Source organism: Bidens hawaiensis, unplaced genomic scaffold, assembly GCF_021521415.1.
Source record: "Bidens hawaiensis isolate Kalapana, Puna unplaced genomic scaffold, B.hawaiensis_p1.1 tig00010256_1, whole genome shotgun sequence".
Taxonomy (NCBI): domain Eukaryota; kingdom Viridiplantae; phylum Streptophyta; class Magnoliopsida; order Asterales; family Asteraceae; genus Bidens; species Bidens hawaiensis.
In genome coordinates this window covers 705,378-729,663 of record NW_027491777.1, presented here as the reverse complement: position 1 = coordinate 729,663, position 24,286 = coordinate 705,378, and the positions used below count along the sequence as shown (strand labels likewise).

Below are 24,286 nucleotides of genomic sequence, written 5' to 3'. Positions count from 1 at the left end.
TAAACTTATGACTTGCATACTTAGTTTAAATTAGCAATTTTCCAAGTGTTTAGAATAAGAACCTTTGAACGTGGTTGATAATGTGTTAAAGTTTCGCTTCCTCCTTCGTGATTGTGCGGGTAGAACCGTCACTTGCACTTGGTAGGATGGCTAAACTTTAACTTTTATCTGACCTGCGTGTAGGTTTTCCTTTTCGAAATTTCTAAGGCATTAAGATAAGTTAACCTTTGAACGTGGTTGATAATAGGAAGTTTTGCTTCCTCTTTCGTGATTGTGCGGGTAGAACCGTCACTTGCACTTAGTAGGATGGCAAAACTTTACCCTTATCTGACCTGCGTGTAGGTTTTTCTCTCCTTTTGAGGATAAGTTAACCTTTGAACGTGGTTGATAATAGGTGTGAAGTTTTGCTTCCTCTTTCGTGATTGTGCGGGTAGAACCGTCACTTGCACTTAGTAGGATGGCAAAACTTTACCCTTATCTGACCTGCGTGTAGGTTTTTCTCTCCTTTTGAGGATAAGTTAACCTTTGAACGTGGTTGATAATAGGTGTGAAGTTTTGCTTCCTCTTTCGTGATTGTGCGGGTAGAACCGTCACTTGCACTTAGTAGGATGGCAAAACTTTACCCTTATCTGACCTGCGTGTAGGTTTTCCTTATCCTTTTTAAGAATTTTGTTTTGAACCGTTCGACGCGCGGTTGCGTGAAGGTTTGTCACGTTATTGGGTTCGTGCGGGTAGGACCGCCTTCCCACGCAACGACTTCACGTAATGTGAATGCCGTCACCAGTGTTGCATAGTTTAACCGTTCGACGCGCGGTTGCGTGAAGGTTTGTCACGTTTTTTGGGTTCGTGCGGGTAGGACCGCCTTCCCATGCAATGACTTCACGTAATTATGCGGTGAAAACCGGCATATTAGTGTTCAGAAAAGTATTAAATGTAAAATCATCAGCTTCGATGTTCTTAAAAGAGAATCATTTCCATTAGAAGTGGCTCTTGGCCTTTTCTTTACAAATTGGAATTGATTTACATGCAAACTGTGTAAATGAGCTCCCTTCCATGTTGGGATGGGAGCGCCATCGAGCCGATACGCACCTGGTTCGGGATCTCGTTCTTTACGCAGCATGTAGTCTCAATGTTGAAGCTGGAATTTTTATTCGTTTTCCCCAGCTGGGGTTCTACACGCATCCGCCTGCTCAGCCTTTATTGCGCCACGAGGTGCGCGAGCGTCCCATCTCTGACAAATGCTTCGACCATGTCTTTTACATCTATGCATTCTTCAGTGTTGTGGCCCTTTGTCTTGTGAAAGTCACAGTATTTGCTCCGATCAGCATCGTGACGATGTCGGATTATCGGAGGTTTTGGCCACGGGAGCTCTTCAGTGGCGAATATCTCAGTGACGCTTTTGGTGAGTGGCGTCCATCTGGAGTTTTGGTGCGGCTGTACATTATCCCTTCCGCCCACTCGATGTTGCAAGCCGGATGAGGTGTCAAAGATTACCCTTGACTGCCAAATGCCTAGCTTTCGCTTTTTATTTAGTCTGGCGGTGAGGACGTTGTCCTCTCTCGTCTTCTGAGTGTAGAGGTTTGTGCTCTGTGGGAGATCTCTACCCAGTTGCTTCTCCGTTTCCGCATAGCGTTTTGCTGCTGTCATGATGCCATCCCATGTGGATGGCATGCCATCTTTACCCGTTAGGGTGCGGATGAGCTCTGGGTCATGTGCGTCCTGGATGAAGGCAGCGCGAACAAGATCTTCGCTGATATTGCCCAAACTTAGCTTCTTTGAGTTGAAGCGAGTGATGAAGTTTGGCAGAGATTCATCTTCCTCTCGTATGCATTTGAGGATTGTCCATTGCTCCTCGGTATACTTCCGTTGCTGGCTGAAGTGTTGGCTAAACTTCTGTTGGAAGTCTGCCCACTCGTAGATGTGGTTGACCGGTAGACGATCGAACCATGCTCTAGCAGCCCCCACCAGCGTCATTTGGAACATGTAACACCACGTGGGTTCCGTCCAATTACTGACGGTTGCCCCCGCTATGAACCTGTTCAAATGATCGTCTGGATCAGATATACCGTCATATGTGCCTATGTTAGGCATTTGTTTGGCACTCTTTGGGGCGATTGCTTCAGCAATGTCCCTTGCAAATTTGGACGTTCCTGCATTTGCAACGTTTGGTCTGAACGTTTTAGAGAAGTCCCGTGGACTTCCACCTGTGCTTTTTGGTTTGAAGGCTTGTCCAAAATGCCTTTTCGGTTGGGATTCCGTTTCCTTACGCTTCCCTTTTGCCCTATGGCGAGGGTTCGCGTCGGAGTCGGATTCCTCCGAGTCATCCTCCCAGTATTCGAATTCGTCGGCCTGTTGCACGGAACGCAAGCGTTCGTCCAACTCAGCCTGGAATTCCTTTTGTCGTGCCTCCGCCCATGCCTTAACTTCATCGAGAGTCTGGCGGGGGAGTCTTCGTTTCTCAAACTGGATATCGGTGGATCCCAATAGGTGATCATTTACTGCACTTGCCCCAGCTTTGGTAAGTGGGGTAGTGTTCGTAAAATTTACTTCACTTGCCCCGGCTTCGGTAGCCGGGGTAGTGTTCGTAAAAACTGTGTTGCCGGTGTTCATCCCAGTAGCTGGGGTTGTGGTTACCGGAATTTCTCTAACCATCTTTGTCGAAGTTTGAAAAAACTGGAGAAAAATAAAGTTCTAGCTTCTCCCACGGATGGCGCCAATGAAGAAACACTAACCGGACCCCGGGCAGATTACTGGTAACCTGGGGGTTGGATAGCTGTTTCCCACGAGGGGTTAGACCCTTGGAAGATGGTTCTTCTGATAACCTGCAAAACAGACACCGTGAGCTCGTCACTGAGAAGGGGGGGGGTTCCTCCTTGTGACCACCCTCCGGCGTGAGAATCAGACTAGATTGCTCTTTAAATATAAAAGTATATTAAGAGATTGCTAGAGCAGATATCAGGTATATTATGATGATAATATGATAATGTAATGTGTCGATGATCATACCATTTGGAGTATTTATAGCCGAAAGTAGGTTTCCAAGGAGGTATGGCCGGCTGCAACAGTGTTCCTGTTCATCAACAGTAGCCTACGCACGTGCCCTGCTGGTAGTTGGTGGGTAGGCAGCTGCTGATAGTGACCAGGCCTGCTGTATACTGTTCCCTTTCCACCAACTGCCGGCTACGCACGTGGTATGACAGTAGTTGGTGAGTAGGCAGCGGCTAATAGTGATACAGTACAGGAGCATGCTGCTCGCCATGCTGTATCAGTGAGCTGTCGTATCTCTGATCAGATCTTTCGCCCATACCTCGTCAGGTACAGTAAAAGGTCCTTCAGTATACAGACTGGCTTATTTGGGCGGGAGTATTCCCCCTCCCGCCTCTGTGCGGGATTGCTCCCGGCTTTGCTCATTCCTTCAGGTGACACTGAATGATCGAGAGCTAAGTACCTAGTGCGTGTAGCCATGCTGCGCGGGTGACCTTCCCTCATGGCTTGTATCCGAGGCTGCGGGAACAGGCGGAGTCCTTCACCATTGAGAGGCATTTCCTGCGGGAACAGCTTGCGTACTGCGCGTAAGGACGTCACGTCTCTGAGCATGGTTGGTCCTGCGGATCCAGTTGGTTTTTGCGCAGACGTCCCTGTTTAAGGTGAGTCTTGCGGGACCAAATGGGCTCTACTGGGACCTACCTCTTCACCACCTCTAATTACTTCAAACAAATCTTTCCGTCAACATCCGATCAACTTCACTTTTTCGCTATGATCAAACTCTTGTTATGATAGGCAGCTATCTTCGAATCTTTCAAATAGGAAACCCACGAACTCCTACGAACAACAAGCCTAAGCTCTGATACCAATTGTTGGCCCAGACGGATCAAACAATCTATCAAACGAACTTATCAAACAAACAAACACGAGATATTGAGGTGACAACCCTCGACTCTTTTCATATAATCAAACGAACTTCACGAACTTATCAAACGTACATAGAGATGAGACTTCTTGACTCTCTCTTAACTCTCTCCCATAAAACTAATAAACTAGACCCTATATATAGACTCACTAAACTTGCTCTCCAAGACATACCTTTCCTAAACCTACCACAATTCAAATAACTAAATAAATATAACACAATAAACCATTAACTTTATTAATATTCAAGATTAATCCTTCATAACATACCACAAAGACGAAACCCACCCACGGTGACACGCCTACTCTGCCGCCACCAAGGGTTCTAGCTCAGAACCCGGCAACAATAGACGGAGGCCGCTTGAGGGTTCCGACTGACCACCGTTGATGGCTTGCTACAACTACCCCATCACCGCCAAGTGTTCTAGATCGAAACCCGATAACGACTGCGGTCCTCTCTGACCATCAAACCACCGCCTAGGGCTCCAACATATGGAACACGACAATGGTAAAGGTGGTCACCAAATAACTGGTCAGAGGGAGATAAACAGCCTGTAGACAGAGATATATAATAAACATAAACAGAGAATGAATGAATGAGCAGGAGAAGTGAGTATATGAGTGATACAATCAGAGATAGATACAGAGAGAGGGAGGAGAGTACATTAAATGTGTGGCTGAGAATTGTTAGTTTCATGAACAGTATATTTAGTGAGAGGGGCAAAAGATGGTTTTTGATATATATATAATCAGTTTACTTGATAAGATTTCTTCATTGTTTGTAATAAGTTTTGTATTGTATAACAAAAAGAAATATAAAGAGGTTAAAGAGTTTAAAAATCACCGTCGTTTTCATAAGCGTCTTGTAATATTTGTTTTTTCATTCCGTCCTTCGTCATTATTTTTAGCATATCATTGTTGTATGTCATCACTTTTTTCACTACCTTTGAACACCACTCGTCCACTCCTGTCTTCGTTGACACATGTCGATAGCCAACTAATTTGTTGTTGCCCCGTAACTATCGCTTAATTCTCATCACTACAAATTTTAAGTGACAATAGGTGACTATAGAAGGGAGTTTTAAAATTTCTCTCTTCTCAAGTTTCATCCAACAATCCCTTTGGTGCCTCCTAACTCTAACAAACAAGCTTGGGGTTTTCTTGTCATGCCAATACCGATTATGTATTTTTACAATTATATGTGTTCTCTTATAAAGACTTGTTCTAAGGTCACGTGTGACAGGATGAGATCATGGTACGTGTTGAGAAATATATATTCATTATCATGTTGAGTAGGCCATTTGAATTATCTATAAACAGATGTTCTCTTTAACTTGTTGTAACATTCATATATGAATGAACTGCGGTTTTCATCGCTGTGGTTTGTCTAAATCTGTGGTTTTAGTCCAATAGTTTCAAATTTGTGATTTTCATCCCTGTTGTTTCATTTCATTTGCAAATAAACCCGGATTCACTAATCTCGTTAAGTCTGTTCGTTAAACCCATCAGCGTGCTATTTACGTGAGGGTTGTTTTGTCCTTTTCCCCTTTAAATACACCCCAGCCTCTCACGTGAGAGAGCTTGCGAATTAGGACTGAGGTTTATTTGAGGAGAAAAAGAACAAAACTGTCTCTCACATGAGGGGCACACTGATTGCTTTAATGATTAGACTTAACAGGATTAGTAAATTCGGGTTTAATTGCAAGTAAAATGAAACCACAGGGGCGAAAATCGCAAATTTGAAACTATTGAATTAAAACCGCATAATTAAACAAACTACATGGACGAAAATTACAATTTGCTCTTCGTATATTTTAGCCTCATTTAGATAATAATTTAACAATTTGGGTATTTTAAAAAATGTCTTATATAAATTTTAAATTTCCATAGCCGAAAGTAAAAGTATCATTAACAATGAAACTTAACAAAACTAGTCAAATAAGATCTATAAATATCAAGGGTGAAAGTTATATACAATCATGTGGTCTAAAACAACTCAATAATACAATAAACAATAAAACGAGTCTGAACACTTAGGCAAATCATAATGATGTCACATACAACAAGGTGAACTTCTTGGATGTGAACGAATATTTACAAATTTTTTAAATAAATACTAAAAATTGTTTTAAGGAACAATCGTGGACCTACGGTTGGAGCACATCAATGCTACAATACTCGAGATTAGAAAATAGATATCGTCGATGTATTGTAAAACAAACAAAACTTACATTGACACTATAAGACTATTGTTTTAATGGTAAGGCTACACATTGTAGCATAACTTTGTTTAAACAATAATTATCAACATAATATTGCATATAAAGTTTTGAGGTGTAACACTCAAGTTTTAACGACACTAAGGTTTAGGAACAAGTAACGGTTTTTAAAGGTATGTTCATTTCCAATATAACCACTAAATTAGTTAATCTCATATGACGTCCAATGTCTTTCTATATATAGGCATCATGTTGCAACACCACCTTTGGCTTGATGCGTTTCATTTAAGGACATTGATTTCATAACTCATTATTTGAGAAATCATAAACATTTAAAGATATGTTTTTCTTGAAGTCGGATGAAACGCCACATACCATGTTTTCATTAGTGTTGACATTGATGATGGGATTTGCCCCGTCTCATAAATTACGTCATTCAACGATACCAAAATCTACACAATGGATTATTAATCCACTTTAATTGTGTCATTAAGCTCGAGATGTGTGATCCATTTTCCAACAATCAAATAAGAGTGTGTGAAGCCAACTTCGACAAGCCAGTTTATATACAAAATCATAAATGAGTTTAATCATGAGAGATTACTGTTAATCAAAACATGAAATACACAAAATTGTGTATCATATAAAATTGATGAGTAGAGAGACACATAATATATCATATTAATGAATGTTTTCAAAATAGTTTTATAGATTTCATTTAACATTTATTTGAGATGAAATTAGTTTTTTAAGGATGTCAATAAATGTCTATTATCATCATCTGTTAAAAATCCATCCCTTTACTTCGATATATAAGAGTAATCATTACACAACCTTTCAAGATTCTTTTTCGGAAAAGATAAACTAGAAAAGAAAAAAAAATGTCAAAATGACTTTGAACCTGACCAGATCATTTTGAGAAAACGTTATTCCATTGTTGAAGTCTCGTAGAAAGATCAAGGAACAATATTTTAATATCATGGTTTAAACGTTAAGAAAAAGATCCAATACAATAACCCGTTATCGTACATTACGTACGCGACACCCTTAACCATTGATTTCAAAAACACGCTAACCCTAAAATCTCAACTACGCGATCTGTTCATCATCCACCGCCCTTACCATCCCGTCAAAGTCCACCGTCCACAGTCGTGACAATCGTCTACCGTCGTGAGCATCGTCCTCTTCGTACTACCATTGATCGTTGTTCACATGTCAGTTGATCAATTTTCAATTGAAATCGTTGAACCTAATTAATCAATTAACTTTGAAATTGTTTCAATTAATCACCAAGTTAAAGTTTCAATCAATCAATTTTGAGTTTTAAGTAATGAGTTTTAACCTTGAATGTATCAGGATTAAGCCTGAACGTTTTAGGTTTCAAGCCTAAACATTTTAAGGTTAGGAATGTGACTTGAACGTTCTTATCTTTTTAACCTTGACTACATTTCACGTACCTAATTGTAAGCCCCGTTACCGGTACCTCACATGTGGACGTAGGATTTACTCATAAACGCAGTTCTAAATATCAGAGTTAATAAAAACTTTCGCGGAATAATAAAACTTCAACCATAACATTTTACACAACCCTCAAATCATGTCTTATAAAACATTCGTAGACAATTAAAACAAAACATAGTCTTTAAAACATCACAACATTTCCTCTGGATGCCAGTATCATCGATTCCATGCCATGTGTCTTCAGTCACGCGAGCTGCCTCAACCTATTTGCCTGCGTGCATACTAAAAGTCAGCTACGCTGAGTGAGTTCTAGTTAATTACGTAACTTACTTTTCATACACATATACGTGCCCGAAGGTACGCATTACATACATATCATGATCAGCATTCGTCCATACACATTCATATCTAACCATACATTATAAAGGGCGTTTCACCTTACATACCTCGGATATTATTAGGGTCCGGTACCCTCCATCCTCGGATATTATTAGGGTCCGGTCACCCTTCATCCTCGAATATTATTAGGGTCCGGTACCCTTTCTTCCATCGCTTCATACTACACCTGTTCTTAAATACTCTTCCTGACAATACGTGCAATCTCCGAAGAGCGTTCACGTACCATTACATATCATACGTACATTACGCATACATCATATATATTATACCTGTTCTTAGATACTTTTCCTGACAATACGTGCAATCTCCGAAGAGTGTTCATGTACCATTAACATATCATACGTACATTATGCATACATCATATATATTCATACATGCATTTTATCTTACATCATACATAGCAATCACATCTTTAGCTACCACCTGACGGTACATGCAATATCCGAAGATCGTTCACGCACCGTCAAGCAAATCATCGTACATACATCATACAAGGCATACACTTACCACTTGAGGTAAGTGTATTAACTATCACATCGAGTATGCACACAGCCCGGAAAACATAACAAGGAAGTGGGGCTAGAAACTCACCTCAATGCGGTTGCGTTCACCGTTTACGGTTATTCCCTTCTTGAGCTGTGCACGACTAACTGTATAATAATTATACGTTTCAGTAAACTATCACTACACATATCGTCTTTCTAGTTTAATTATTACCCTCAACGAACGGGGGTGGCAGCGCCCCTGGCAGTGGGGTTCTAGGGGCGGCAGTCCCTAGCGGGGTCCAAGGGGCAGAGCCCCTAGCTGGGGTTAAGCTGCCAGGTCAGCTTGGAAAAATTTTATTTTCATTAACAGTCTTAACACATTTTCCATTAGGATTTTGAATCATTAAATAATTTACTACATAAAATCCAAGGGCTTCTTTGTAATTAAATAATTCTTTTCTAAGTCCAGGACCATTCTGTCATTCTTTCAAAGTTCTGATTCGTCACTCAGTCCTTAACGAATGAGAATTCATAACGAATTACCCATTATAGCGAATCTGCCTTTGTAACGAATCAGGCATCTTAACGAACTGGTCCCTTTAGTGAACTGAACCTTAACGAACTGATCTGGTCAACGAATGAACCCTATAACGAATGGGGTTCATTCGTCCCTCCCTTAACGAATGGCCTTAGCAAATGGCCTAGTTCGCCCTTATTTCCTTAACGAATTACATGCCAGTTCGCTAATCTTTCCTTAGCGAATCGGCTCGCGAATCACATCTACTTCGCTAGTTACCCATAGCGAATTAGGGTTAGGTCAGAGAATGTCGGAAACATTATTTGACACGCTAACCTCGTACCAGCCGCCTTTCCGGCGCCGCCGCCGGAAAAACGCTGTTTCACCGGAAAAACGAGATCTAGCTCGTTTTCCACCGTTTTTCACCGTAGGGTGACCCCTAAGCTCACCATAGGTTCGGTTTATACACGATTCCACCCGGATCTCATGACTTAAACGGTTTAACGGTGTCGGCTCGTCGTTTCGTGACCATAACTAATGGATTTAAGCTCATACAACAAAATACTATCATACCTTGGGTCGGGATCCGTTTCTTCTTCTATATTTCGGCTAGAGTGAGAGAGAAACTAGAGAGAGAACTTAAGTGTGTGTTTTGGTGGTGTAAGGGATATGTGTAAATGAAGGATTAAATGGGTAATTTATGGTTTATATAATTATTGATCATGGGCTTAAGCCCATGGTCTTTCCTTATTTCTTCCATAACCCATATCCATTTACCCAACACTAGCCCGACTCATAACAACTCATATTTCGTTTATTTACTGAAATCAGAAAACAGGATGTTACACTAAAGGTCTTGGGCAACGGATGTCGGCAGTTGAATACAGAGCCATCCTTAAATACCGGCTTATGATTCCCCTTTTCCCTCCAGATGAATTATGCCCCATTTGTAAAAAAGCTTGTTTGGATAGATTCGGTGAGCATGCCCTCCACTGTAAGGAATTGCCGGGATTCAAGTATCGTCATGACTGGGTTAGAGATGTGTTATGGGATGTGCTTAGACGTGCCGGGATCTCAGCCAAGAAAGAGGCACCTGTTAACTTTTTGACTGATCCGCGTGAGGGAAGATCTACCCTGCGTCCTGCGGATGTTCTTGTGTTTGGCTGGGCAGGGGGTAAGCATGCGTGTGTTGACCTCACTGGGGTGTCCCCGTTGGTGGGGCTGAGAGACAGTGGCTTCGTACCGGGACAGGCGGTTTTGAGAGCGGAGTCTAGGAAGGTTGCTAAGCATGAGACATCGTGTTTGGGGAATCAACACGTGTTCATTCCATTTGCCTTCGACACCTTTGGATCCCTAGCTCCCGAGGCGGTTCGCTTCTTGGAGCGGGTGCAGAAGGTGGTCCACAGTGACTCGCAGAGCCCGAGGAACCAAGGATTTATATTTAGTAGAATAGGCTTTGCGATTCAAAAGGGGATAGCGGTGCAGCTTGTTGCTCGCTTACCCATTATCCAGATGTAGTTCGGTTTGTGTTATATATAAAAGGATCATTTTCACTAATTTACGTTAAACAATTATTCTTCGTTAACGCACCCTGAACTTTAAAATATGTATATTAATATTGACTTGGGCCACACCAAGTCAAGCCATGCGTCAGAGTCGTGCACAAACGACACAGCCACATAGACGCTGCGGCAACTTTAGTCCGGGCCCAGCTCATCATATATACATACATATACACACACACCAACACACCAATCACATTTCACTTACACACACCCAGGGTTTTACGCGATGGAGGAGCTACCGTCAATTTCCATACCCAACCACTCGCCGTCATCATCATCATCATCATCATCGACGTCATTATCATCACCATCGTCTGATAATTTCAGTAACCTGCCTATCACGTCACTCCGGAGCAAAATTGTAGAGAAGATAATGGAGAATCGCGTCACTCTCATCGTCGGTGAAACCGGCTGCGGTAACAATAACATTTATATTAATATTATCTAATTATGTCTAGTTTTTCGGTATAATTGACTTAGTTGACTGTAACGAAGACTCGGTTTGACCTTTTACGTTGATTTGAACTCATACTAGTAAGTTTTTGCCTCATTTAGGGAGAATTATATCGGTTACTTGACACGGTGAATTATAATGTACGTATATGTAGAACGATTGTTAATGCTTTTGTGCTGTGATTTAGTTATTTGAGTTTAGGCATGGTATGGTTAATTAAATTGGTTATTAAACTGCGTTTAGAGGTATCTGTTTACGGCTAGGGTTCTGTTTACGGTGAATAGTTTTTAGGTTTAGTTTACGCGAGCTTACAACTAGCAGTGCTCGAAGTGCGTTGGGATGTATTGATTGGGAAGTGGATTTTTGTTGTGATGGCTCGGTCTATAATACGTGTGGCATGTGTTGTGTACTTGTGTTTGTATGTTTGAGAATTAGTTTTATATGTTTAAAATAGCTGCTGAAGAGTGTAATAAGTTGACATGCAGGGGAGTTAAATGTGAATGGGTTACTTGATGGACTGTCTTATGGACATTAAGCTTGTAGTTAGCACTAACAACGCGTTTGTTAATATCATACATCTGTATTATAGTGAGTTAGTGACTCATTACAATGTTGAGTTGAGAATGAGGTTCCTTGAAATCAATGTTTGTAACACCTAAGCAAATTTTACACCACTGTGTTTTTAAGGAATGCTTAATCCTGATTACCGTCCATTCGTTTTGGGTGTATTGATTGCGGATGGCATGAGAATCCACATTTAAGCATGCTTGACGGGGCTAGTTCTAGGATGGGTAGTTTCCACTTTCCACCCATCCAGGAACTCTTCGTTGGCAATGCTTACAATATTGGTTGGTATGAGGGCCTGAATGTCACAAAAATCATTTTATTGTCTGCTCTTTTAGCCCTCCATTCTCTTTGTTCGATCCTGAAGTTATTGTTTGCTTCGGTAGTTGATGAAGAGAAAACGAGCCCCCATTATACTAGTTATGTAATTATCATTTGTAGAATGTGTATATGTGTAACCCTATTTATATATAGAGCCACTATGTAACCCTATTATCCACACGATCAATATGCAATTATTCCTTTTGGTTTAACTGTATTTTGGTATTAAAGCCAAGTTCCTACTAAATCCTAGTTGCCAGCACATGAACCCTAGCTGCCGCTCACAACAAATACTCACGCTAGCTGTCGGAAACCCTAATCGCCGAAACAACTTGCTCTTTGAAACACCAACCATAGCAGCATATGGTTCACAGGGTGATCGGAAGTCTAGAAAATTGCCCACTCACCGCCATGGGATCTTGTCGAAAAACAAAAAACGGTCATAAATATCTAGAAGTTATCCGACTGTGATATTATTCTCCATATATGGAGGCCCTATGTAATCCCGTTATAAGCTACTTTTCGTGGTTTAACCAGCTCCTTTTTCTGTCTCATTTACTGACCACTAGGAAAAAAAAGTTGTATGCAGCACTTTGTGATCTAGTTTGGTTATAGATCATCTCATCATCCGTCCAACTCATTGTTATTTCTTTTTTTTTTCTGACCGTGGTTAATTGGTTTAAAGTTGCCTCTTCTTTGTTAGATATAATACAGTTACTTTAGAATTGTTTTAGCGCATCCTTTTGGAAGCACGTCTTATAGTTTGAAACTGTTTCATGTCCTCTAAAGTGAAATTGGTTGCAACTTCCATTTTTCTAATACTGGTATTCTTAAATGAAAGATTCATATACCTTAGTTGCTTCATAGAGGCGCACATAATATTTTCTATCGAAGCTATTTGGAAACCTGCTTATAGAAAGAAACATTGCTTTAATATCTGGCTTGTTATTCGTTAAACTATCCATATTAAGAAATGCTACATTGGTATGAAACTGTTTGTTTAGTCAGGCGATAAGTATACATATGAACTTTCTTCTAAGAGGCAATTATCGAAGTTTATCAGTGTTATTCATATTCTTGAATACTAAGTATATAAATACTGAAAAAGCAATTACAATTGTAGAACACTGGTGTTAAATAGAACAGCTTTTATTATATTACTTTAAAATTAACACCAGTTTCCTTCTGAAATGTTGTTCCCCTTGACACCATGATCTATATGTCGAGGCTGGCTCAAAAACTCACAACACATCAAAAAAGTTTCTATATTGATGAGCTTGTGTCTTAAGAGACTTTACAGTTTTATGGAACCTGCATTTATGATTCTAACTTCAAGTTCTGATTATATACTGTATTTTCTCTACTGCAAGAGCTTAAAAATTGACTTATGCTGGTTGTATTCTTTTTCAATAATCAAGGGAAGAGCTCACAAGTTCCTCAATTTTTACTCGAAGCAAATATTGAGCCAATATTATGCACACAACCAAGGAGATTTGCTGTGGTGGCAGTTGCTAAAATGGTGGCTGCAGCTCGGAACTGTGAAATAGGGGGTGAGGTTGGATATCACATAGGCCACTCCAAGGTTATGTCTGCCAGGTACTCACAATACTATAATCCTGCTTTATCTATCCGTTTTATGCTTCATGTTGTTACTGCTGTGAGATCGTCTTCATTTTCATTTAACGTTGGGTTGTAATTTGCTACTTTGCTTCAAGAAGATTAGCTCAGTTGTTGTTGGCCCAAGGCTGACCATAGTTTGCTTTTGTAGGTCTTATTTTTCTTGAGCAATAATATAAGGAATTTTACCTAGGATATGGACTAGTTTTCTCGTGATAGTTGTTTGCATGTTAGCAACATGCATTCATGTCTTAATGAACAAATTTGTCACTTTAGTTATGAGTAAACCTTAAAAATTAATTAAATTCCCCTTCTCTCTTTTTCTTCACTGATAGTTGTTTACACCAATGTTTTTTTTATTGGTTGCATCAATAGTTTTTGTGCCACTTGATCTTTATAATGAACGTTAAATTCTTATGTTCTAATGTTACAGCTCGAAAATCATCTTCAAAACTGCTGGAGTTTTGTTGGAGGAAATGCGTGAAAAAGGAATGAGTGCTCTAAAGTACAAGGTTATCATACTTGATGAAGTGCATGAAAGATCCGTTGAGTCAGATCTCGTTCTTGTATGTGTGAAGCAGTTTCTAATAAAAAATAGTGGGCTAAGGTTAGCATATTTGTTTCTTTCATTTTGCCTTTTCCCTTAATTTTTGCTTACATTTTTGTCATTTTAACCATTTTTCTTGCATTATTGCATTTTTAGGGTGGTGTTGATGTCTGCCACTGCTGATATTACAAGATACAAGGAGTATTTTAGAGATCTTGGTCGAGGTGAAAGGGTTGAAGTTTTAGGAATTCCCAGCTCTGAGAAGCATACTTTGTACCAGAGAAGAGTGTCATATCTTGAGCAGGTAGTTTCATTACTTCATAAACAAAAAAAAAAAATTCTTTCCCATGTAGAAATTATAAAGCAACCAACCTTAGTTGCGAGCAGTTACTGCATTGCAGGTTTCGATCGAAACGGAATGGGTTTTCCAAACTCATATCCTAAGACCAAACAAGATGAAACACTTTCGAAAACATATTTTTCAAACCAAAACCCTTATTTTAAACACACTCTTATATTTATTGCATAGCATGCCTATTAAGGTTCTTTTTATGTATGTTGCATTTCTAATCATAGACTTTAAATGTGTTCTCTTTATTTATACTTCCCTGAAAATCTCAATTTTGCAACCCAAGCATAACAGACTTTTCATAAATGTATATAAAATGTAAAGATTATTTGTTTTCGCAGGAGGAAACTGTGTTTCTTTTATTATAATCGTGCTTATACCTTTGGTTATCAGATGACTGAACCTACAAATATGCAACATTGCTGTGATCTGCAAGGATTCATTTTTTCAATCCTTTTTTTGGGACTTGTTTTCCCCTGCGAAAACAGATAATCTTTACTGTTTATCTACACTTTATGAAGAGTCTTTTATGTCTAGGTTGCAAGATTGAGATTACAGGAAAAGTTATGAATAGAGATAGAATATTATAGTCTTTTGTTAGAAGCACAACAAACATAAAAAAAAGAGTCTTAACAGGTATGCTATGCAATAAATATAAGGTTTTGGTTTAAAGATCCGCGTTTTTATAAAACTGTCATTTTGATGAGTGTTGGTTCCAGATTTTATGAATAATTCTTGCAACTTTTGTAAGTTATAGTGATATATGTATTGTTTATGTTTAATCTTTTTTTTTCCTTTTGTGTGTGTGTAAAACAGGTGGCTGAATTTCTTGGCATGAGTTCAGAATCTCTATCTTTTAAATACTGTTCTGGACCAAGCCCGAATTCATCTGAAGCAACTATGAATCGAGAAGTTCACAAGCTTATACATAATCTGGTATTGCATATTCATAAATATGAACCAGATATGGAGAAAAGCATTTTGATATTTCTTCCAACTTATTATGCACTGGAGCAACAATGGCTTGATTTGATTTGTGTTAGCAGTCCTTTTGAAATTCACATCTTACATAGTAGCATTGACACAGAGCAAGCTCTTAATGCCATGAGAATTTCGAAGTCTCATAGGAAGGTTTGCCTTTTTACTTTTCATGTTTGTGTATTAACGGGTGTTTGTTTTTGAGTTTTGGAACTGATTATCTTGTTTTGTTGACCGAAAGTCACAAATTATGGATTTTCATTGTCTGGATAATCATATTTCAATTAGGATGCTTAAATAATTAGGATGGGGATTTGCCACGACACAGACAGCATAAAATTAATGGCTTAGGGTTGTGGCTAAACGTATCAACACAGCCACTAAACCATTTAAAATTAGAATTAAGTTTTTTAATAGTATAAAATGCTTTATTCAGCCTGCCAAACCCATTACAACCGTTTATAACCTGTTGAACTTAACCTTTTAACTTTCACACTAAGGCCATCCAAGTATGCATTTGCTTTTGTTTATGCCAATCTGGTCAAAGTTATGCCAAAAAAATATGAATTGACAAAAATGCTCTGAACATTAAAATTTTAAAATAATGTAAATATTATATGAATGTGAGCCATCTATACCCTTTTAAGTTACTTTTAGTAAGGGAAAAAACTTTTAAAAGAGGGGGATAACCGGTATTTTGCATTAAACTTATTATTTATGCTTTTATATTTTTCTGAAGTTAGCAGCATTTTTCTAAATTTCCTGCTTAAATTTGGCCAGAGTTGGTATAAACGAAGTTGGGCGGCCTATAAAGCTGTTTTGACACATGGATGACCTTGATGACAAAAAATAAATATTTGAATGACACCTGCATACACTATCCCTAATTAGGACTTCAAAAGCTCGTCCAAACACTATTTTCTGTATCTCATATGCTCACGGTTGATTATATGATTCTGATTATTCAGTATGACATAATCACTGTCATAAAGCACACCCAAATATATTGCAGTCATTTGTGTACAGGAAAAAAATTCTAATCATGCTTCACTTTCTTCTCAAACATTCTTCTTGGAGCAGGTGATACTGGCAACAAACATTGCAGAATCTTCTGTAACAATACCAAAAGTTGCCTATGTGATTGATTCATGCAGATCTCTACAAGTGTACTGGGATGGAAATAGGAAAGCTGAATCAGCAGAGATTGTTTGGGTATCCGAATCTCAGGTAATTAGTAGTTTGTACTTGTAGGTTTCGTATATCAAATTCCTGGATAGCTTTCTGAATCGTGTAATGTTCACTTTCAAATTAAAGTATTTTGTGGTACGAAATCAGTAATCAATGTTTATTCCAATTCTTATTTGGTATTTGGGTAAATCCCTATAACCCAAATGGCTTGATGACGCTAAAACCACAAATATAGTTCTTACTTTTCTTTCACAAGCTTGGTTAAAATTTAATATTTCCATGTTGCATGTTATAGGCTGAGCAAAGGCGAGGGAGAACAGGCCGCACTTGTGATGGTGAAGTATTTCGACTTGTAACTGAACCGTTTTTTGGCCAATTAGAGAAATTTGAAGAACCGTCTATTTTGAAGTTATCATTAAGGCAACAAGTGCTTCTTACTACTTGTGCTGAATCAAGAACTATCAATGACCCAAAGGGTAAGCATCTGTGTGTGTAGGCGAGTCAAGAGAGCGGTAGCCGGTAGACACAAAAACACTTTTTCTTTTGTCTTTTGTTTATTTTTTTAACAGTTACTGTGATCACAGGTACCATACTATTACAAATTTTACTGTCTTTTTACATTTTACCCTTCATTACCTTTATCAAAAATGCTAATTTTTTAAGTCACTGGAGTGTTAATTGCAAGGGCAAATTGAAAGATTCTACCAACCACAAATAGCATTAACTGCACCATCTTAAATTAATTTTTTTTTTGGTTTATGGACAATATTTTAGGGCAGAGGGAATACATTAATAATCTATTTTTTTATAAGCCGATATTTTTCAAATTTACTTTTAAGGAGGTTTACAGATTTCAGTTTTCTCTTAACTCTTTTTACTTTTTGCCCATTTGATCTGTTTAAGACAAATTATAACTCGACTTATTTATTAACGCGTTGGGAATTTTTCATCTATTAATTCTAAACTAATTTACTGGTGAATTTCAGTCTTATTGCAGAAAGTTATGGATCCACCAAGACCTGAAGTTGTTGACGATGCACTAAATTTACTTGTCCATGTTCATGCTTTAGAGAAAACAACTCAAAGAGGTCGTTTTGAGCCAACCTTTTATGGAAGATTGCTTTCCAGCTTTGCTTTGTCCTTTGATGCTTCTATGCTTATTCTAAAGTTTGCTGAAGCTGGAATGCTACGTGAAGGCATTATTATTGGGATCTTAATGGACACCCAACCTTTACCAATCACCCGCCCCTTTGGACAAGAAGCACTGGTACTAATATTGGTTTTCATGAACTTCAAAATTGTGATTCAACAGTTGATCTGGTAGATTACTGATGTATTTTTGTCTAAAATTACAGTTTTCTAAGTTCACCGATCACTACTATAATCAAGATGGTAAGCTCACTGGTTTAATGGGTAGGAGGGAAGTGATATACATGGCAAATTTTTGTGCCTTTCAGTTTTGGCAACATACCTTTAAGGTACATACTGGTGACATGATATATCCTTTATTTGTATCAAATATATGTGTTTTGAATAGATTGGATGACATGTACTTTACATCGTGAAGGATAATATTCGTCTGGAGCGGTTAAAACACCTTTTAAAGTTTGATGAGTTAGCAACCGCCCAAATTACGTCTTTGAAGACTGAAGACGAGTGGTGTTTGTACCACAATCTTGTTCAGTCATCACTCCAGCATGTTGCCGATATATGTATGATTTCTTTTAAAAATACTTTGACCGATTTGAAAATATAAATAACCCAAGGACCCACTGATTAGTACATTATGAGAGCGCCTTCTTTACTTGTATATGAATGTATGCTAATGTGGAGTAATTGTAATAACTGCAGATGAGGACGTTCTTCATTCTGTGCATAGATTCCGCCCCGATTTTCTAGCAACCTCAAATGGTCTACCGTCTTACTACAAGCCCAATGAATTTCAGCATAAATGTTTTATTACAGTTGAACACAATGACGATTCTGACCCTCTTGCTACATACGATGACATCAATCCCATTTATGAAACAAAGAAATGTACATCTTTACCCTTTGTCGGTGCAAACAGCTTAAATAAGAATGAGGTTGCTTTTAGATTGGCCAGCTCGATCAAAGAGGTAGTTAAAGTTTTGCTTCAAGTGTCATTCGGTTACTGTTTTTACTTATTTAGTTATTTTTGTCTGTAATGTCGAGCAGATAAGGATGCGTTATCTGGAGGACTCAATTGGCAAACAGCAAATCCAGAATTCATTTTCTTATAATGGTCCAGAAGCTTCTATATGTAAATTTTTTATCAATGGCACATGCAATAAGGGAGGCCTGTGCTTATTTTCTCATTCATTTGAAGCTAAAAGACCCGTTTGTAAATTCTTCTTATCGTTACAGGTATACACCACCTTTCACCTTCTAAAACAAAGATTTTGATAAGTTAATCCTAAACACAATCTTTGTTATCAACCTGATAATAAGTACATCTACAGGGTTGCAGAAACGGAGATTCATGTTTTTTCTCTCATAGTTCAAACCAGCTCTCTTTACCAATTACTGAACATGAATCGTGTGCAGCAGATGATGCACCTGCTGACGCTTCTCTTCTTTTAAGTTTGTTTCCTGATCCAGATGACGGTTGCGTTCTTATATTCGATGACTTTGATTTTAAATTCTCTACAAGTTTTGCCAGTGTTTATAGGCCGTCTTCTATAGTATGCACGACATCCGCAGTTCAATCTTCAAAGGCCCCGTTTTTGCAAGATTTAAGGGTATTGTGGGGACTTTCTCATCCGCACGGGACTATCATTTCTAAAGCTGCTAATAAATCAATCCCGTGGAAAAAAGTCAAGTGTGCTGTTTGGATTCCTAAGTTTGATAATATGGAGAACTGGGAAGAACAAAAAGGAATCATTAAAATGTTTTTTGAGTATCTTGCTATCCGTATGCTGGGTGATGCTTTGTATGAAGTCCAAGTTGTTCTCGTTATGAACAACCTCCGATTTGCTCAACTGCAGGTATCAGTACATCTTTCTCCCCTTTGTCCGTTTGATTCGTTTTTTTATAATATATTTTTTCATTATACTCGTTTTAAATGTTTTGAGATAAAACACAACCATAGTCAAGTGACTCATAAGTAATTGGGTTGAAATTGTGACTGGATTTTGGATTTGAAACTTAAAAGAAGTACCACATGCTGTATGATTGCAGGTTGAAAGTCTCGGAAGAGAGAGCTTCTTTTACCTTAGTGAATCATTTGCATTTGATGAATACAGCTTCGGGAAAGTGCCCGATGGGGTTGGTACTAAAAAACCAATGTTGGCATCAATGGCAGTTGTGTATGCATTTGATTTGCATCCTCCAACCGATATTCAACACCGTGACTATACATCACTTCTTCACAACCAACTACATAGCATAACTTAGGATGTTTTTTGTTGGTAGATGTTGATTATGGATTTTGGTATTCTACTTATGCTAAGATTGTTTTGAAATTATGTTTTTTTGTTGCTGGATTGAGTCGGGCACCAAAATATTTTTCGGTTTTTTAGTGTTGGTCTAGGTTCGTAACTTTATATAAGTTTTCGAAGATATTAAAGTTTTCAACGTGTCGCATTTGCATCCATTAGAAATTAACTGCGATGTTTAAACAGAAATAAGGACCCCTCGTTGTTGGATTTACTTATCTAACGGTGCCTGTACTCTTGAACAATGGATTATCTGCAGCCTGTTAATTGTTTGAATATGGCAACTTCGATTGATTAGTACATTTAACTAGTTATGATTATATGTTAGGGTTGATGTAATACAAAAGTTATGAAATTACCAAGTTGCATCTAAGTAAATAATCCACGTGAGCAAATAATAATGCGTTTAACATAGTTTTATGTTTTAGTGTGAACATCAGTTTTATTGGTTACAAAGTTGTTGCTGAAAACACCCACAAATATTTCCACCGTCCTTTAGTTACTAGGGGCGTATAAAAAAACACTCTTAAACCTCGACTTATTCATATCATCCAATCAAATAGAGACATCATTTTTTTTTACAAAAGCACCTAAAAGTTTACCAAATTGGTAGACGCTTTTGAAGATGAAACCAATGTGTTCCAACTAATCACATTATTTCATTCATCTTAACCAATTCAGGTTTATGAAACCTAATTATTTCATACACACACAATAATTTCATTCATCATAACCAATCGGGTTCATGAAACCTAACTGACTAATCAATTGAGTTTGCCGATTTGCTAGGGATGCCTTTAGAGGTTTATCCGATGTGCCTGATGATGAAACCAAAGCGTACCCCTAGCACCTATAAAAATACTTTCTATCCATTCATATAAACAATTTTACAAGTACATACATTTTCTTATTATCATAATTTTTTTACATTATTTTAATAATCAATTTTTTATCCAAATCACATGTTTGTACTTTAACCAATAAATACTTATAATCACTCATCTCACATCATCTACTTAAGACGGTGTGTTCTCGAGTCTCATTTAATGAGAGAAGAGGAAGGAAATTAGGAGAAAATGTTAAAATATCATGTTCCAGAGATTTTTAAGGAGAGAATGGGAGGGGAGGGGAGGGAAAATACTAGAAACTTTAAACATATATTCATCCTCCCAAATTGGAGAGATTATGAGAGAAAATCTTTTCTATAACTTTCTTTTCTTTTCCTTTCAACTCGGGAACACATGAAATATGTAAATTTCTTGATTTTCTTTTCCTTCTCATTAAACTCGGGAACACAAAAATAAGTTTTTCGTCTCCTTTCTTTTCTCTTCTAATTTCCTTCCCCTCCTCTCCCCTCGTTAAATGACACTCTGGAAAGGATCGGGAGAGGAAAAGTAAGCATCATTTGAAAAGGGAAAACTAGTTAATTAACTATACTAAATTGGTGTTTCAAGTTGAACTGTTAAAGGAGGTGGTAATAATTTTTTTGTTGGGCTAGGAAGTTTTTAAGGGGAAAACTTTTTAAATAGGCATTTTGATAACTTGGTTTTCATTTTTAGTTACGACTTTCTAAAAATCTTCAAAATGACCACTCAAGAACTATTGAATAACCTGCCATCAGGCTAAACTTAAAAAATGACGGACCAACTAAACTTCGCATAATCTGACCAAAATGTTTGGACACACTAATAGAATTTGTATTTATTAATATTATTAAATTTTTACACATTTTAATATAAAAATAACAAGTTACAAAAATAAAATAAACTTTTATATAATAATAATAATTATATATATTACATTTACAAATATTTGTATGCAATAATAGTTGTAAATCTGCTTTCTATTTGGTACAGTCATCCATTATTGTCGTACAATTTCACTTGGCTTGGTTGGATTACACGTGCTTCGTCTTCTGTGTTTTTCATTATCGATACATGCAATCTCTCATCGAAGGTGTATTAAATTAATTTGTTGGGTTTTCATCTCTCTCAAGACAACAGCGAACACCGACTTCATTGTTTCTTGCTGCCGCAATCAGAGGTTCCGACTTCTTTCTCCATTAACTTCAGATTTTGATATTTTATCAATCACTTGGATTTTATCAGTTATCTTTGTGTCGTTGATTGAAGGAACCGTATGTATGAACAGCCGGCCGTATATATTTTTTTAGATCAAATTGCAGGTCTACTATGAATTTTTATAGCTTTTGGATTGGTTTAGGGTTTTCTTAATTCGATTGGTTTCCTTTCTTTGTTCCAGGCTCTATTACTTCATTCAAGGAGCATTATTCCTGGAATTAATCAGGTCCCTAAAACATATTAAATTGCATGTTAATTCATGGTGCTTTAACTGAAAGGGAAGATGTTGTTTTGTTGTATTTGCTACTCCAACACGAGGTCAAGAGAGTTGAGTGCTTGATTATAACTATGGTAACTTTATCTTCATTTATCTTCCAGCAAACACAAGCAGACAAGGGCGTTGTTATCGGAGGCTCCTGTAAGTTGTAACCACCAAAAAAGTATTTACTAATAATTTTCTACTTCTATTTATGCATATGGCTTTTGTTTACTGAACTAATATACGTGTTGTAATTAGAGACTTCTGTTTGGTTTCAGTATACAAGTCAAATCATCTCTTCCAAAATCAAATTATGATTGCAGACCATGCTGACTCTAATAAACCAGTAGGTAATTTCTTATGAAGCACATTTACGTATCCAAATTGTGAATAAATTAATAGCTGTTGTTTTCTTAATTGTTTTCTGATTACAGGCACCGCTGTTATTAAAACATAAATTGAAATTTGCAACATTAGTTGACCAAGAGGGGTCTCTCAATGCTCTAGGAGTGGTGTCCATGTGCATCCAAGAACACGATGCGGCTCAATCTCTAATTAGAGACATGATCATCGCTTTATCTTATCGCGCGTACACAGCTTGGGAATAAAATGGGTATGACAACCATCAACAGTCGGTTTTCTAATTTGAATCTGAACGCCATGTATATGTAGGATGAATTAGTTTGATATTTCTAGATAGATCTATGCATTATTATTGTGTTATTATTTTCTGGGTAGATTACTTTCAGAGTAAATCTAACTGTTGGATTTTGTAAAACTTGGCTATCAACTTTTACGTCAATGGAGAGACAAAAGGCTATTAATGTATGTAATTGTTTTCTTATTTGCAATCAGTTACTAACTGTGAATAACGTGTCATCAACAGATGTATTGAAGATGTTTGGTGATGGCCTTGCCACAAAAGAAGACAAAACATCGACAAACAAATTGTGGCGTTCTTGGGAGCTTCACTCCCTCATTGTTCAGTCCTATTCAATGGAGCGTAAGATGATGAACGCTGCTTCATCTGATGAAGACAGTCAGACTACTTAATGTAGCTAAATGATGTTATCGACCACTTTTTGTAAATGACTAATGATGGTTGCTCTTAGGACAACAGTGTGTAGCTTATCTATCCTTTTGTAAGAACTCAAATGACTTATATAAAACTACTAAAAAGTATGTTCATGCATACTAACTAGTATTAAAAAAACCCCGCGTTGCGGGGATGGTCCAACCATCAAAGACCACGATGCCAATAGTAAGTAAAATCGTTGGTCAGCTGAGCCGAGGCCCGTCATCATAGCTCAAATCGTAGGGAATAAAACTGCGGCTCAGATTAGATGAGGCAAGTCATCATAGCCCAAAACATAGTGTAGTAAATTGCGGCTCAGGTGAGCTGAAGCTCGCCATCATAGCCGAAACCATAGCGAATAGAATCACGGTTCAAATTAGCCGAGGCCATAGTGAGTAAAATATCGGCTCACTAACATAGCCTTGAACATCTGAAAATACCTACGAAAAACCCATCGAATCTATATTTGAAGAAATCTCAAATGACCTTGTGCTCACCATCATTGAGATAAGTTTTGAGTACCGTCAACAATTGTCAACAACAAAAGACAGTTGCCACAACCACTCCACTGCCAAGCTGCTAAATACAATTTCAAAGAGCAAATTAAGCATCCACACCCAAAAAAATGAGTAGCGCCTAGAGCAGGAATCATAGCCATGCCACGTCTAACCACCGCCATACCGTAGTCGCCCAGGGTTCCGAAATGGAATCCGGCAACCGTAGAAGTCGCCGATCGTCGTCGCCTGGGGTTCCTAAATGGAACTCACCCTACCAGACCACCGACAACATAAATGATTGTCTGTAGATTAGGTTGGCTTACTATGCTCACTCTCTGATTAATCG

At 38.0% G+C, this 24,286-nt stretch overlaps 1 protein-coding gene across 1 annotated transcript; it reads left to right on the top strand.

The window, feature by feature from the left end:
* Positions 1–10,716: 10,716 nt before the first annotated feature.
* LOC143534678 (DExH-box ATP-dependent RNA helicase DExH8-like) lies at positions 10,717–19,987 on the top strand. Its single transcript, XM_077029112.1, has 14 exons — positions 10,717–10,971; positions 13,313–13,490; positions 13,945–14,118; positions 14,215–14,362; positions 15,224–15,538; positions 16,466–16,612; positions 16,869–17,049; positions 17,560–17,840; positions 17,929–18,051; positions 18,141–18,285; positions 18,425–18,690; positions 18,770–18,958; positions 19,054–19,578; positions 19,772–19,987. Exons 1-14 carry the CDS (start codon positions 10,782–10,784, stop codon positions 19,985–19,987), a joined length of 3,078 nt encoding a protein of 1,025 aa, XP_076885227.1. The 5' UTR covers positions 10,717–10,781.
* The last annotated feature ends 4,299 nt before the right edge of the window (positions 19,988–24,286 follow it).